The 13,263-nt window shown below is 45.1% G+C and overlaps 1 protein-coding gene across 3 annotated transcripts in view; it reads left to right on the forward strand.

Annotated features, from left to right (window-relative positions):
• The window catches only part of GOLM1 (golgi membrane protein 1), a 46,013-nt gene that overhangs the window by 28,536 nt on the left and 4,214 nt on the right, over positions 1-13,263 (forward strand). For 2 of the 3 annotated variants that reach the window (XM_070431408.1, XM_070431409.1), the window contains exons 5-9: positions 908-1,010; positions 4,485-4,614; positions 8,901-9,060; positions 9,739-10,008; positions 11,586-11,699. In XM_070431408.1, coding sequence (XP_070287509.1) covers positions 908-1,010; positions 4,485-4,614; positions 8,901-9,060; positions 9,739-10,008; positions 11,586-11,699 — 777 coding nt within the window. The remainder of the gene's footprint in view (positions 1-907; positions 1,011-4,484; positions 4,615-8,900; positions 9,061-9,738; positions 10,009-11,585; positions 11,700-13,263) is intronic. The other variant, XM_070431411.1, reaches the window with a different exon arrangement.

A 13,263-nucleotide genomic window follows, 5' to 3' on the forward strand; every position in this document is an offset into this window, starting at 1 on the left:
CCCAGCTTGGCACTCTGTCAGCTGCTGTTTTTCTGTAGAGCTTTTACAAGATTTTTTTTCAGTGTTTCTGTAGCATCCCAGCCATTTTCTTTTGCAGTTCTTACCAGCCTTATAAATACCTACTTAGTTTCTGTTTTTCCTACTGCGTTGCCTTTATTTTTTAATTTTTTAAAATATATTTTTATTGCTTTCAAAGAGGAAGGGAGGGGGAGAGAATCATTCACTGATTGGCTGCCTCCTGCATGCTCCACACTGGGGATCGAGCCTGCAACCCTGACCGGGAATCAAACCGTGACCTCCCGGTTCATAGGTCGATGCTCAACCACTGAGCCACCGCGGCTGGGCCTGTGTTGCTTTTCTGAGCCATGTCGTCAGGGCAGCAGGGACGGGGCTGAAGAATTTCCTCAAGGAAAGCTGCAGTTTCCCAGATAAGAGGGCGAGATGATTACATGAACACGGGGGCCTCGGAGAGTAGCTTGGCTGTGAACAGATGACCGGAGAAGTTCCCTGGTGGAGCCTGGCAGCCAAGGACAGGCGGAGGGAGGAGCGGCTACTCATCTGATAAGATGTCGAAATCAGGAGCTCCAGTGACGCAATCGGTTAGCGCCCGGTACTTATAAGATGTCTAAGATGTCGAAATCAGTGAGATACACAGCAGGACAGACAGCTCAGGGCTTAGGATGTCTAAGAAAGAAACAGGCATTTTCAGGGTTGGAGGTCAAGAAGGAGATTTAAGAGAGAAAACATGTTTGGAAAAGGAGCCAAGTGCCGCCGGTTCCTGTAGATCTCGAAGGGCCCCCTCCCTAGCTGGGGTGTCGGGGATGCTGGAAGGGGCCGTGCGCTCATCTCTTCTCTTCTCTTTCCGTCCTGTGGACCTGTGTGACCTCCCATCCTCCTTGTGGCCCAGACCAGTTAAAGGCCCTGCAGAAGAATTACGGCAAGCTGCAGCAGGATGTCCTCCAGTTTCAGAAGAACCAGACCAACCTGGAGAGGAAGTTCTCCTACGACCTGTAAGTGTGGCTCTGCACCAAGTGCGTGCACTCGGGGCTGCCGAGCTCCAGGCCTCGGGCAGCAGACGGGCCGGCCTCGTCGCCACTCGCCCTGCCTTTTAGGGAGAAGATGCGGAAGGTCCAGTCCCCTCCAGGAGTCAGGCCTTCAGAAATAATGCATTTTATGTTTTAAGTGTTAGCAGTGCTTCAGAGAGGCGTGGGAGAGTGTTAGCCAGTGGCTCGTAATACAAGATAGATAAGAGGGCAGTTCTCCGAAGCAGGAAATGCCTTGCTCAGCATGCTTGAAGCCGTAACGTAACTTCACGCTCTGTGGATGGAGCACAGGTGACCTGGCTAAGTCGGTACATCCAAAGCCTTTAGCGTGTGTTCCAGAGGTGCTCAGGTGTGACCTGCGTCCACCTCCCAGATTAAGGGGCAGGTAGGGCTCTGAAAGGACTCTGGCCATCTGCGTGGTGACCAGCGATGTACCAGATCAAGTCTCCGCACACCGATTGCCCTGGTAGGGATTCTGATGTCTTCCAAGCGATCGTCCACCGTGACATCTTCCTGATCACTTTAAAACCAAGTACAGCCCCAACTAGGAGCCCCCCGGTACATAAACAGGCAAAGGACATGTGTAGTCAAGGCAAAGGAAACATAGTAAGAAAACATGCATAGATGGAACCTTGTTCAGCTCGGCCAGGGGTTCTCAGTGGGTGGCATTGTGCCCAAGGAGACTTTTGGTGGGCATTTTTGATTGTCACAACTTAGAAGAGGGTGCTGCTGGCATCTGGTGGGTAGAGAACAGGGACACGGCTAAACATCCTGCAAAGATGGGTCTCCTCCACAATGAGGTTTTACCTGCCCCCAAATAGCACAGGTGCCGAGTTGAGAAGCCCTGAGCTAGGCTGGTAATCAAAACTTTCAGACAAACATGAAGGGCCCCAGTCTTACTATTACTCATCCTTGAAAGACACCTTAATGCACATATTTCCCCTCCATTGACTGAAATACAGTAAGCCATTAATGGCCTGGATATATTTGACCCAGAAGGTTTTAGCTGGACATGAGCCAGGGCCCAGTGACAGGGAGGGCAGCTCTGCCTCCCAGGTAGGAGCATTCAGACAGGCAGTGAGCGGAGTGTTCTGACCCGGGTTGGCCATGTGTGTGGGACGCACTGTTTTTCTCTCAGGAGGATGATGGATGGAAAACTCTGGCTGAGCACATCTGTTCCATTAGTTGTGTCCAAAGCCCTGAGCCAGATACAAGATGATTCCCAGGGATGATGCTCATGGAATGTTGAAAGCTGGAAAGAGTTAGTTGCTTCTAACTGCCTTTGGATTAGAGACCCTTTGTGAGGATCTGATAAAAGATAGGAACACCTTGTTAGCCAATTTATGAATGGACGTGTGCACAGCGCTGTGCATCAAGGTCCCACAAATTGAATGCGCAACTTTGTGTATCTGTCCATTTATAAGTGTGCCCATCGTCCATTAGAACACCCTCTCTGGCCTCAGCATTTTACAGAAGGCAATGCTGAGAATGCAGAAGTGAGGAAAGGCCAGGAAACCTTCAAATATCAGTGAGCATTCATCCCCACTTCTTACTCCTGCCCTGTGGCAGGCATCACTGAGCGATCACTGTACTTGACCCGAACACAGCCTTGCATTCCCTCCCCAGAGCCCCCGAGTTGGTGTATGGGATGAACTGCCTGCGCTCTCCTCTCCATGCCATGAGGAAGTGGGCTGGTGGAATGTAATCAGTAACACTCTGAGTCAGCACCCTGGATCCTCAGATCATCTGCCTCGATAGGTCCCTGTACTGAGCACATTCTGTTCATGGTCCTCCGACCATCAGTTGCACCGTTTACGATGATCTCTGGTGGCCCAGTCTTGTATGTCTCTCCATGTGAGCTCCAGTTAATGCCTGAACATGCACCATGAAGGTGTAAGGAAAGCCAGCCCGCGGCCTCCAGGAAGTAACACTCCGATCTGTAGGACCTGCACGTGCGCTTGGTTCTGCGGTTGCTCCTCTAGTTGCTGTTGAGCGGGGACGTGGAAGCTGACCTTAATCCGCAGGGCTGAGACGCACAGGCTCTTTTCTTTGTACTTGATGTTGGCAGGGCTGAGAGCAGGCGCAAACAGTAGTTCCTTTTGTAGGTTTAAAGGTCCAGCAGTGGCCCTGCACCTGCTCCTGTGCTAATCCTGAGCTTCTGTGACGTTGTTGGATAACAATGAATTGGACACCTGGTTCTTTCGGTATACAGATGTCTTTCTTATTGTTCGCTGTGCTAAGCTACGGGGCACTAGTCTACCACCCGCGTCTCGCATGTGTGTGAGAATTTTATACAAGCGAATTTTCTCCAAGTCTTCTCTTGATCTGGAAGCTGTGCCAGGTTAGGATCTGTGTCTTTCATTATTTCTAAAGTACCTGGTGTCCCTCTGTGTGCGTGGTTGAGATCCAGTACGTCCTGCGAACTGACGAGTACAGCACTAGAGTTAGGGGTCGTGTGCACTTACCTTGGCTCTGAAATGGGTGTGGCTCAGAAGAGGCAGCCGTGGGGCAGAGGGAGCCTTGCAGTCAGGAAACCACAGTCTGGCTTCTGATTTCAGCCTTGTCTCTCTTCCTCTCTGCAACCCTGGATGGTGTCAGTCAGGTCACCTCTTAGCTTCCTCATTTGTACAAGTGGGTAATTCTCTCAATTACTTTATAACAGACACTTGAGTTCCAGGTACAAAGCTGAAGTGATACCTCAAAGTGTCTGCTAATTGGGAGCTCAGGCCGAATTAGATTCTGTGCTCCAAGCGCAGTTCTCTCACACCAACTGGGTATCCTCCAGTTCAGTTCAGTTATTTCCATTTTTTAATACAAATTTTGAATTTTTGAATTTTAGATTTATTGCTAAGATAGTAGAGTTCCCGTATATCCCATACCCAGTGTCCCCTGTTGTTAACACTTTACATTAGTGTGGCATTTTTTTCACAATGAACTAACCAATACATACATTACTGTTATTTTTTAAAATGTATTTTTATTGATTTCAGAGAGGAAGGGAGAGGAGGGAGAGAAGGATAGAAATATCAATGATGAGAATCATAGATCAGCTGCCTCCTGCACACCCGCTACTGGATGTCAAACCACAACCCAGGCATGAGCCCTGACAGGGAATTGAACCGTGGCTTCCTGATTCACAGGTCAACGCTCAACCACTGAGCCATGCCGGCCAGGCCACAGATGATGTTTTAAAAATTGTTTTTTTTCTAACCAGTAAAGTTTACCTGTTCTAGAACAAGGTGACATAGTCTTAGAAAGTTTCAATCAACTACAGTTTTCTTGTCATTTAATAAAAGCACACATTGTCTTGCTTACGTGTTGTCTGTAGATGACGTGCCTGGGGCAGGGGAAAGTGTCTCCTGTGGATTTCAGTCGCTGCAGGGACACACCTGGCGCACAGACACCCCTGTAGATGTTTGTCCTTTCCTTCTGTCCCCAAAGGAGCCAGTGCATCAATCAGATGAAAGAGGTGAAGGAGCAGTGTGAGGAGCAGATAGAAGAAGTCACCAAGAAGGGGAATGAAGCTGTGGCTTCCAGAGACCTGAGTGAACACAAGGAACCAAGCCAGCAGGTAATTCTGGATTTCACTGCCAAGGATTTGCAGGTTTTCCTACCGGTCTCCAGGCATTTTGTTCCCTTGTCTGCTGTCTGGTTTGCTCTGCTCTCTGCTCTCCCCAGTGGGTTTGCTTCCCTGAGATACCCGGCCTGGCCCTGGGGTGCTGAGTAGGCTGGCCTCCGGGCCCAGGCCCTGTGCTCTGGGCTCTACCGGGATTACTTTACGGAAAGCTCACAGCCACCTTGGGAGGGAGTTGCTGCTGTTTTCATGTTTTGAGGGTGTGGAGGCCCAGAGTGATAGTTAAGTGCGATGGCCAAGGTCACACTTGACCTGGTTAGTGGTGGAGCCGATCGGAGCCCATGCTTCCAGGCTGTCTCCTGTGTAAAGCACATCCCATGAAATTGCTTCTGGGCGTTCTTCATTTTTGTTTTAAAATATAGCAGCTTTATTTTATTTATTTATTTTTTTTAAAATATATTTTATTGATTTTTTACAGAGAGGAAGGGAGAGAGATAGAGAGTCAGAAACATCGATGAGAGAGAAACACCGATCAGCTGCCTCTTGCACATCTACTGGGGATGTGCCCGCAACCCAGGTACATGCCCTTGACCGGAATCGAACCTGGGACCTTTCAGTCCGAAGGCCGACGCTCTATCCACTGAGCCAAACCGGTTTCGGCAATATAGCAGCTTTATTGAGATATAATTTATATACCATACAATTCACCCTTATAATATTTGCAATTTTTTGGTTTTTGGTATATTCACAAAGTTGTGAAACCATCGTTGCTATCATTTTTAGAACATTTTCATGACCAAAGGAACTCCATACTCATTAGCTCACCCCCCACTTACCCCAATCCTCCCCAGCCCTAGATAACCACCAACCCATTTCCTGATCTGGACATTTCATATCAATGAAATCATTATGTGGCCTTTTGTGTCTGACTTCTTTCCCTTAGCATAATGCATTCAAAGTCCATGTTGTAGCTTTATTTTTTTATGGCTGAATAATATTCCATTATATGACATACCACTTTTCTTTATTCATTTGTCTGTTGATAGTTATTTGGGTTATTTCCAATGTTTTGGCTGTTATGAATAATGTGGCTATGAACATTCATGTACATATTTTTGTATGGGTGTAAGTTTTCATTTCTCTTAGGTATATACCGGGGAGTGGAACTGCTGGGTCATGGTAAATTAATGTATCGAGAAACTGCCAAACTATTTTTGGAAAGTTATCATATCATTTTATATTCTCACCAGCAGTTTATGAGGGTCCCAGTTTTTCCACATTCTTGCCAGCTCTTGTTATTACCTACCTTTTACATTACAGCCATTCCAGTGGGTGTGGAGTGTTTTCTCATTGTGGTTTGGATTTACACTTTTCTAATAACTAATGATGTTGAGCATCTTTTTCATGTGCTTATTGGCCATTTGTATATCTTCTTCAGAGAAAATGTTTATTAGCTCCTTTGCCATTTTAAAAAGTTATTTTTTATTGAGTTGTAAGAGTTTGTAATGAGTTCATACATATATACAGCTATTGGACATATGATTTGCAAATATTTTTTCTCATTCTGTGAGTTGTTTTTTACTTGTTGGTGTTCATTGAAGCAAAATGGTTTTACTTTTGATGATATTATGTTTATATATTTCTTGTGTTGCTTATTCTTTTGATGTCATATCTAAAAATACTTTGCCTAACCCAAGGTCAGGAAGATTTACTCCTGTGTTTTCTTCTGAGAGTTGTATAGTTCTTCACATTTTGTTCTTACATTTAGTCCTATGCTCCATGTTGAGTGAATTTAGTCTTTGTAGCTGCTGTGAGGATAGGGATCCAACTTCAGTCTTTTGCATTGTCTATCTATCCACTTGTGTCAGCACCACTTACTGAGAAAAACAACCCTATTCTTCCCCACTGAATTGTCTTGGCACCCTTGTCAAAAATCAGTTTGCTATAAACACGAGGGTTTACTTCTAGACTCTCACTTTTATTCCATTGTCTATCCTGTCAGTACCTCACACACAGTCTTGATTACTGTAGCTTTATAGTAACCTCCAATTTTGTTGTTCTTTTTCAGGATTACTTTGGCTATTCTGTATCCATTGACTTTCACTATGAATTTTAGGATCAGTTTGTCAATTTCTTTAACAAAGCCTTGTGGCATTTTGAGAGGTTACATTGAATCTGTAGATCATTTTGAGGTGTATTGCCCTCTTAGCAGCATGAAGTCTTCAATCAGATGTCTTAACATATTTAAGGGATGTCTTTCCACATATTTAAGTCCTTTAGAAATCTCTTTCAGCAGTGTTTATGATTTTCAGAAGTCTTGCACTTTTTTTGTTCAATTTATTTCTAAGTATTTTTTGATGCTATTATAAATGGAATTATTTTCTTAATTTCGTTTTCAAATTATCTTTTGCTGGTATATAGAAATACAATTCATTTTTATATTGATCTAACTTGATATTTTTTTGAATGATTTTTAGAGAGTGGGAGGGAAGGAGGAAGGAGGAAGGGGAAAGAGAGAAACACTGATTGATGTGAGAGAGACCCATTGATTGGTTGCCTCCTGCACGGGCCGGGGATCAAACCTGCAACCCAGGTATGTACCCCTGACTGGGAATCGAACCTGAGACCCTTTGGTGCACAGCCTGGTGCTCTAACCACCGAGCATACTGGCCGGGCTACATTTACCATTTGCCTACCATAAGCACCTATAGACCAACTTTAAAATCATTTTTCGTGAGAATTTTCAACTGAAACTATTCAAGAACACCCGAATTGTGAGTAATATATTTATTTTTATAATATTCATTGCAAATTGATTTTTTAAATTAAATTTAAAGTATCGTGGCGTGTGGGGATGGTTTCCATTTTAGATGCGTGGCAGTTAACTCGTTGAGTTTTAAATGTTAAACTAACTTTGCATTCTCAAGATAAATTCCTTGGCTGTGGTATATAATTCTTTTATGTGTTGTTGAATATGACTTGCTAATATTTTGTTGATGATTTTGGTGCCCATATAAGGAATATTGGTCTATAGTTTTATTTTTTTGTAATGCCTTTGACTGTCTTTGGTATTTAGGGTAATACTGGCTATAAAATGACTTGGGGGTATTCCTGCCTCTTGTTTTTTGGCAGAGTGTGTGAAGATTTGGTATTCTTCTTTTTTAAATGTTTAGTAGAATTTACTAATGAAGCCATTTTAGGCCTGGGCTTTTGTTGAAGGGGGGCGGGCGGGGGTTAGAGGGGTGTAATTTTTAAGTTACTAATTCAATCTCTTGTTATAAGTCTACTCAGATGTTCTACTTCTTGAGTCAGTTTTGGTAGTTTTTCTAGGAACGTGTCTATTTCATCTAAGTTATCAATCTTGTTGATAAACAGTTCTTCATAGTATTCCCTTATAAATAACACTTTTTATTTGTGTATGATTAGTATTGTTATACCCTTTCATTTTGTATTTTAGTAATTTGAGTCTACTCTCTTTTTTCCCTCAGTTAATCTGGCTAGAGGTTTGTCAATTTTTTCCATATTTTCAAGAACTAACTTGATTTCATTGATTTTTCTCTATTTTTCTATTTCTTATTTCATGAATTCCTTCTCTAATCTTTATGATGTCTTTCCTTGAGTAGGCTCAGTTTGCTCCTGTTGTGCCATTCTGTTCACCGGGAAAGATTATGTTACTGACTTTTGAGATCTTTCTTTTTCTTGATGTAGGCCTATACATTTCCCTCTAAGCACTGCTTTAGCTGCCTCCCATAAGTTTGGTATGTTGTGTGTTTTTTTTTGTTTTAATTTTTCTCAACACTTTCTCATTTGACTTGTGATTTCTTTGATCCATTGGTTATTTGTGAATTTCTCAAATTTCATTCTGCTATGATGAATAATTTCATTCCACTGTGGTTGGAAAACATAGTTTGCATGATTTCAGTCATTTTAGATTGGTTGTGGCTCATTTTGTGGCCTAGCCTCTGTCTGTCCTGGTGAATATTTAGTGTACACTTGAGAAGAATTCTGGTTGGGTTGAGTGTTCTATTGATGTCCTGTCTAGTTTCTTTTTCCTTATTGATCTTCTGCCCACTTGTCCATCCATTATTTTAGTTTTCCATCCATTATTGAAAGTACTTTCGGGGAGATCTTGACTCGGCCTCAGATGTTCTGATTTATGCCAGGTGAAGGGGCACGATCGGGGTAGATGATGGCATTTCTCAGGGTCTCAGTGTTGGCCCAGGGTTGTTATAAGGTTTCTAGTGACAGAGCCCTACCATGGCTGTCCTGTGCTCCTGTTTCAGCTCCGAGCTCCCAGCGAGCCTCAGCCAAGGCTGCAGGACACAGGCCTGCCCCCGGCAGAGGTGCCACAAACGAAAGGGAATGTGCCCGGTAACGGTGAGCCCCAGACGCCAGTCCCCAGTTCTGAGGCGGCTTTGGATTTGAGGAGAGAGGGCGAGAAAGGTAAGTGAAGCTTGGTAGTTAGTTACATGTTTAAACTCCTGCCAGAGCCCCATTCAAATAAAAGACAGTGGAGTTCAAGCCCTGCACTCCGAACACACACTCGGAGGGCAGAGTGTGCTGCTGGAGGCGTCAGCAAGCTCGATAGTGGGGCTGCAGGTGGCAGGTGTCTCTGGGCACCTGGAACTGGGGCCGCAGAGCTTCTCTGTCTTGCTGGTCTCATCCCTGTAAAGTAAGTGCCTGTTCTGTGAGCAGAAAGGCCTAGGCTGCACCTTTATTCAGGACAGGGTGGGGCTGGGGGATCACAGGTGGTAGCTGAGTCCTAGGACCTGTCAGTGGCTCCCAAGTACTTGTCTCCAACATACAATGGTCAGATGATCCCAGCAGTGCACCTTCCCCCATCTGTAGGTTGTCACTGTAAACAAGATAACTTAGTCCAGATTTTTTTTCTAAACTACTTTTCCCTTGCTCCTGGTTCTGAAGATGAACGGCAGGCCCCAGTTCTGACAGGACTGGAGCCTTCTGCTGAGGTCACTAAGCACATGACCCAGCTGCCCCACCTGTCCTCAGCTCCCCCATCCACAGTCCTTGGGGGGGCTCTGGGAATCGAGTGGTACGAGGGTTTTGTTTTAATGAAGTTAAATGCCAGGGGGGTTACAGCTAACATTGTTCTATGCACAGAGGAAACCAATGACATTCAGGTCATCAGCGAGGAGGCGCTTCGGAGGGACAGCCAGGCGCTGCCACAGGAGCCAGACCACGAGCAGGCTGTGGAAGCAGACAGACATGCGGGCGGAAGAGGCATGGGAGATGCTAGAGACCCTGGCCAAACCCCACAGGTGCCAGCCACCCTGCTGATGAGCCAGGAAAATCAGGAGGTGGAGGAGCCTGAGCGGGACCAGCTTGTGGTCCGGGATGGGCAGGAGGAGGAGCAGGATGCTGATGAGGAAGGTGGGTGAGAGGCTCTGTGGGCTGCCTGCTGACATGGGAAGGGCCCCCCTGAAGTTTACCAAACAGCAGCCCATGATCTGGTGGTTCTTTTGCTTATTCAGTATCTGTTATCAAGTAGGAGGCAGGAGGGAAGAGCAGTACACTCCCTGGCACCTGGAATTTTCAGAAATAATATTCACAGGGAGCGAGGGGGCTTTTCAGGTGGGAGACCTTGATGGTGTTTAAGCATCAGGTAAAAGGCCTCCTGGTGGGCAGCCCACATGCCTTGTCTATCTCTGCACTTCAGCACCCAGAGTCACCAGTTAGTACCTGGGGAGGTGTGCGTGTGGGGCGGGGGGGGGGGGGGGGGGGGGGGGGAAGGGGGGATAGACAGTAGAAGAGAAGGAAGGAGGGAAGGAAGTTAGTTTGCCAAAAAGGGACACATGAATCTCATCTTTCTGGTTTTGGTTTCTTAAAGATGTGAAAAATTTCAATCCCAGCTGCCAGGAGCACTTAAATAGAAGGCACCTGTGCTTTGGGAGTGACCAAGGAACAGAAGTTGGAGAATGTGCTTATTACAGAAGTTATCCTGAGTCCATTTAAATCTAATTTTCACTCAAATTTCTCTTTCTGAAGAATGTGTCCTCACAAGTTCTCCATTCAAGAATTGAAGCAATAAAACTCAGGTGGCTGATTCAGTCGGTGGCTGTCCGCTAGCTGTTGGACCATTGAGCAGCTGGTCACAACGTGTAACAGCCACCAGGGGGCGAGCTACTGCAGGGCATGAGGATGCACTTCCTTTCAGGTGCATTGGTGATGATCTACTTAGTGGAATGAAGCTACAGGGCACACTGGCCTGTGCTTCATGTTCACGTCAGGCAGCAAGTGCAGAGAAATATAACTAGAGCTGACTTTTCCAGGTGTGCTTAAAAAAATTTACTTACCTATATACATATATGCCATGTTTAGGTTAAATTCTGTGACTATGTCTATGGAATGCATTGTGTCCTGATCTTCCTTTCCAGGGATGGATGTAGTGATGAATGATGGAATTCTGTAGGTCTGATGGGAAATTTTATCCTTTGGCTCACAGCAGTCACTTTGTTTCCTCCTTTTGGAGCAATGAGCTACTCTAAGGAGATGTTATTATTTATATAATAAAAGCATAATATGCTGATTAGACCGGATAGCTGAACGACCTTCTGGATGAAGCCAGGGCTTCGAGGGCCAAGCGTCTTGCACGAATTTTGTGCATCGGGCCTCTAGTTAATTAGAAACCTGTTGTTTCCAAAAACAGTGGAAACAACCTTGAGTTGATTGTCTCTTTAAAAAACTGGGATTTGGGTTCAGCTAGGTAGTTAGTTCCTCCATTTTATATAGACTCAGAGTCAAAGTGGAATACGTGAATAGAGAACTCCTACATGGTATGTGTACTCGCAGCAAATACATGAGTCCCTGTCAGTTCTGAGATGTGGCAAAAAGATCTGTCGGTGAAACCATGGTTGGAAGAAGAACCCAGTGTCTGGGCTGTTGTGTCTGTGGCACCAAGAGAAATGATGGAGTTTCTGTTTTATGTGCTGTCTGTGCTAATGTTTCAGGGAGAAACGAGCAAAAAGTGGGAGGAGATGATGACTACAACATGGATGAAAACGAGGCAGAATCTGAAACAGACAAGCAGGCAGCCCTTGCAGGGAATGACAGGAACGTGAATGGTAATGACTGTGTGGTGGGGTCGCCTCGTTCTAGGCGCAGTTGTGACGCTCTACTCTGGTCCTTCACCACAGAGGTGGCTGTACAGCGAATCCCAGCAGTAGCATAAGTGATTCCTCGCTGAAGACTTTTCTTCAGAAGCCTTCGAATTAGGGGCCAGGAGGGAGGTGCAGGGCTGAGGAGCGTGTTCATGGGGCTCCAGCCCTCGGGAGTCAGCTGGAGGATGGGTCTTCAGTGATACTTAGGGATTTCCCAACAAAACAGCCAGGTCACCGCTGATTACTCTAGCACCAATCAAAAAGCCCTGTTACAGTGCACAGCGCTTTCAGGCAGCTTTTTATAGTAGCGTTTTGTAGTGTTACGATTTTGAATTTTTGGAGAGTCCAGGCCAGTGGGATGGATCAGGTCTGGGTGTGTCCGTTTTGCTGTGATTGGATTCAGGTTGGGCGTTTTTGCAGCTGCCTTGCGTTCCTCTTGCGCCCCACCAGGAGGCACGGATGGCAGGCTGGTGGCTTGGTGAAGGCAGTGCGCACCAGATCTCCCCCTTGCCAAAGTCCACTTTCCATATAACTAATATGTCATCTAGAATGGGACCCCTTTTTCCATTTTTGAGATAGAATTGACATACAACTGTGTGTTAGGTTGTACAGCATAATGAGTTGACTTATGTATATCGAGGAATGATTACTACAGTAAGTTGAATTCACATCCATCGTCTCATAGGGATACAAAGTATATTTTTTCCCTTGTGATGAGAATACTTAGGATCCACGCTGTTAACAACTTTCATACGTATCATAAGGCACTGTTAATCACTTCCATCATATTGCACATTCCATCCCCATGGGGGCAGGGGTCCTTTGCAATGGTTTGGCTTACCATCCATTGGAACCCCTTGTCTAATGGTGACTTTTCTGATCCTGTCACCTTCACAGGTATTAGCTGTCATGTTGTTGTTTTTTTCTAATGTTTAAAATTGATTTAGAGAGGAATGGAGAGAAACATTGATGTCAGAGAGAAATATCAATTGGTTGCCTCTTCCACATGCTTCAGCTGGGGATCAAACCCACAACCTAGGTATGTGCCCTGAATGGGAACTGAACCTTTTGGTGTACAGGACGATGCTCTAACCACCTGAGCCACCCAGCCAGGACTAGCTCCCATTCTTTAGGGACCTCCCTACCCCGACACACACTCATACACTCACACATTGATTGGTTTTAGTATCATTATGAACTTATGATTTCCTTTTAAATTTTTATTTTTTCAGATTCTTGGTGTTTTAATTCTGTTTTTAAGACTCTTTATGTGCTGGAGACATTGCTCCTTATCTGTGAAGTTGCAGATACCTTCTCCCAGTTTGTCTTGATTTTGCCTCTGGTGTATTTTGCCATGCACAAGTTTCTACAATTTTTCTATCTTTTATTGCCTCTGGGAGTTGGAAGGAATTTACCTGTGTTTTCATTTAGTAGGCTTACAAAATTTTCCTGTTAGGAAGTAAAACAGATTCAGAAAAACCACACAACGCAAAGGAGTTTTTAGAAGATGAACACCTTGTAACCACCC

The sequence above is a fragment of the Myotis yumanensis genome, unplaced genomic scaffold, assembly GCF_028538775.1.
Source record: "Myotis yumanensis isolate MYYU_CA2020_CCGP unplaced genomic scaffold, mMyoYum1.0.hap1 SCAF_12, whole genome shotgun sequence".
NCBI lineage: Eukaryota > Metazoa > Chordata > Mammalia > Chiroptera > Vespertilionidae > Myotis > Myotis yumanensis.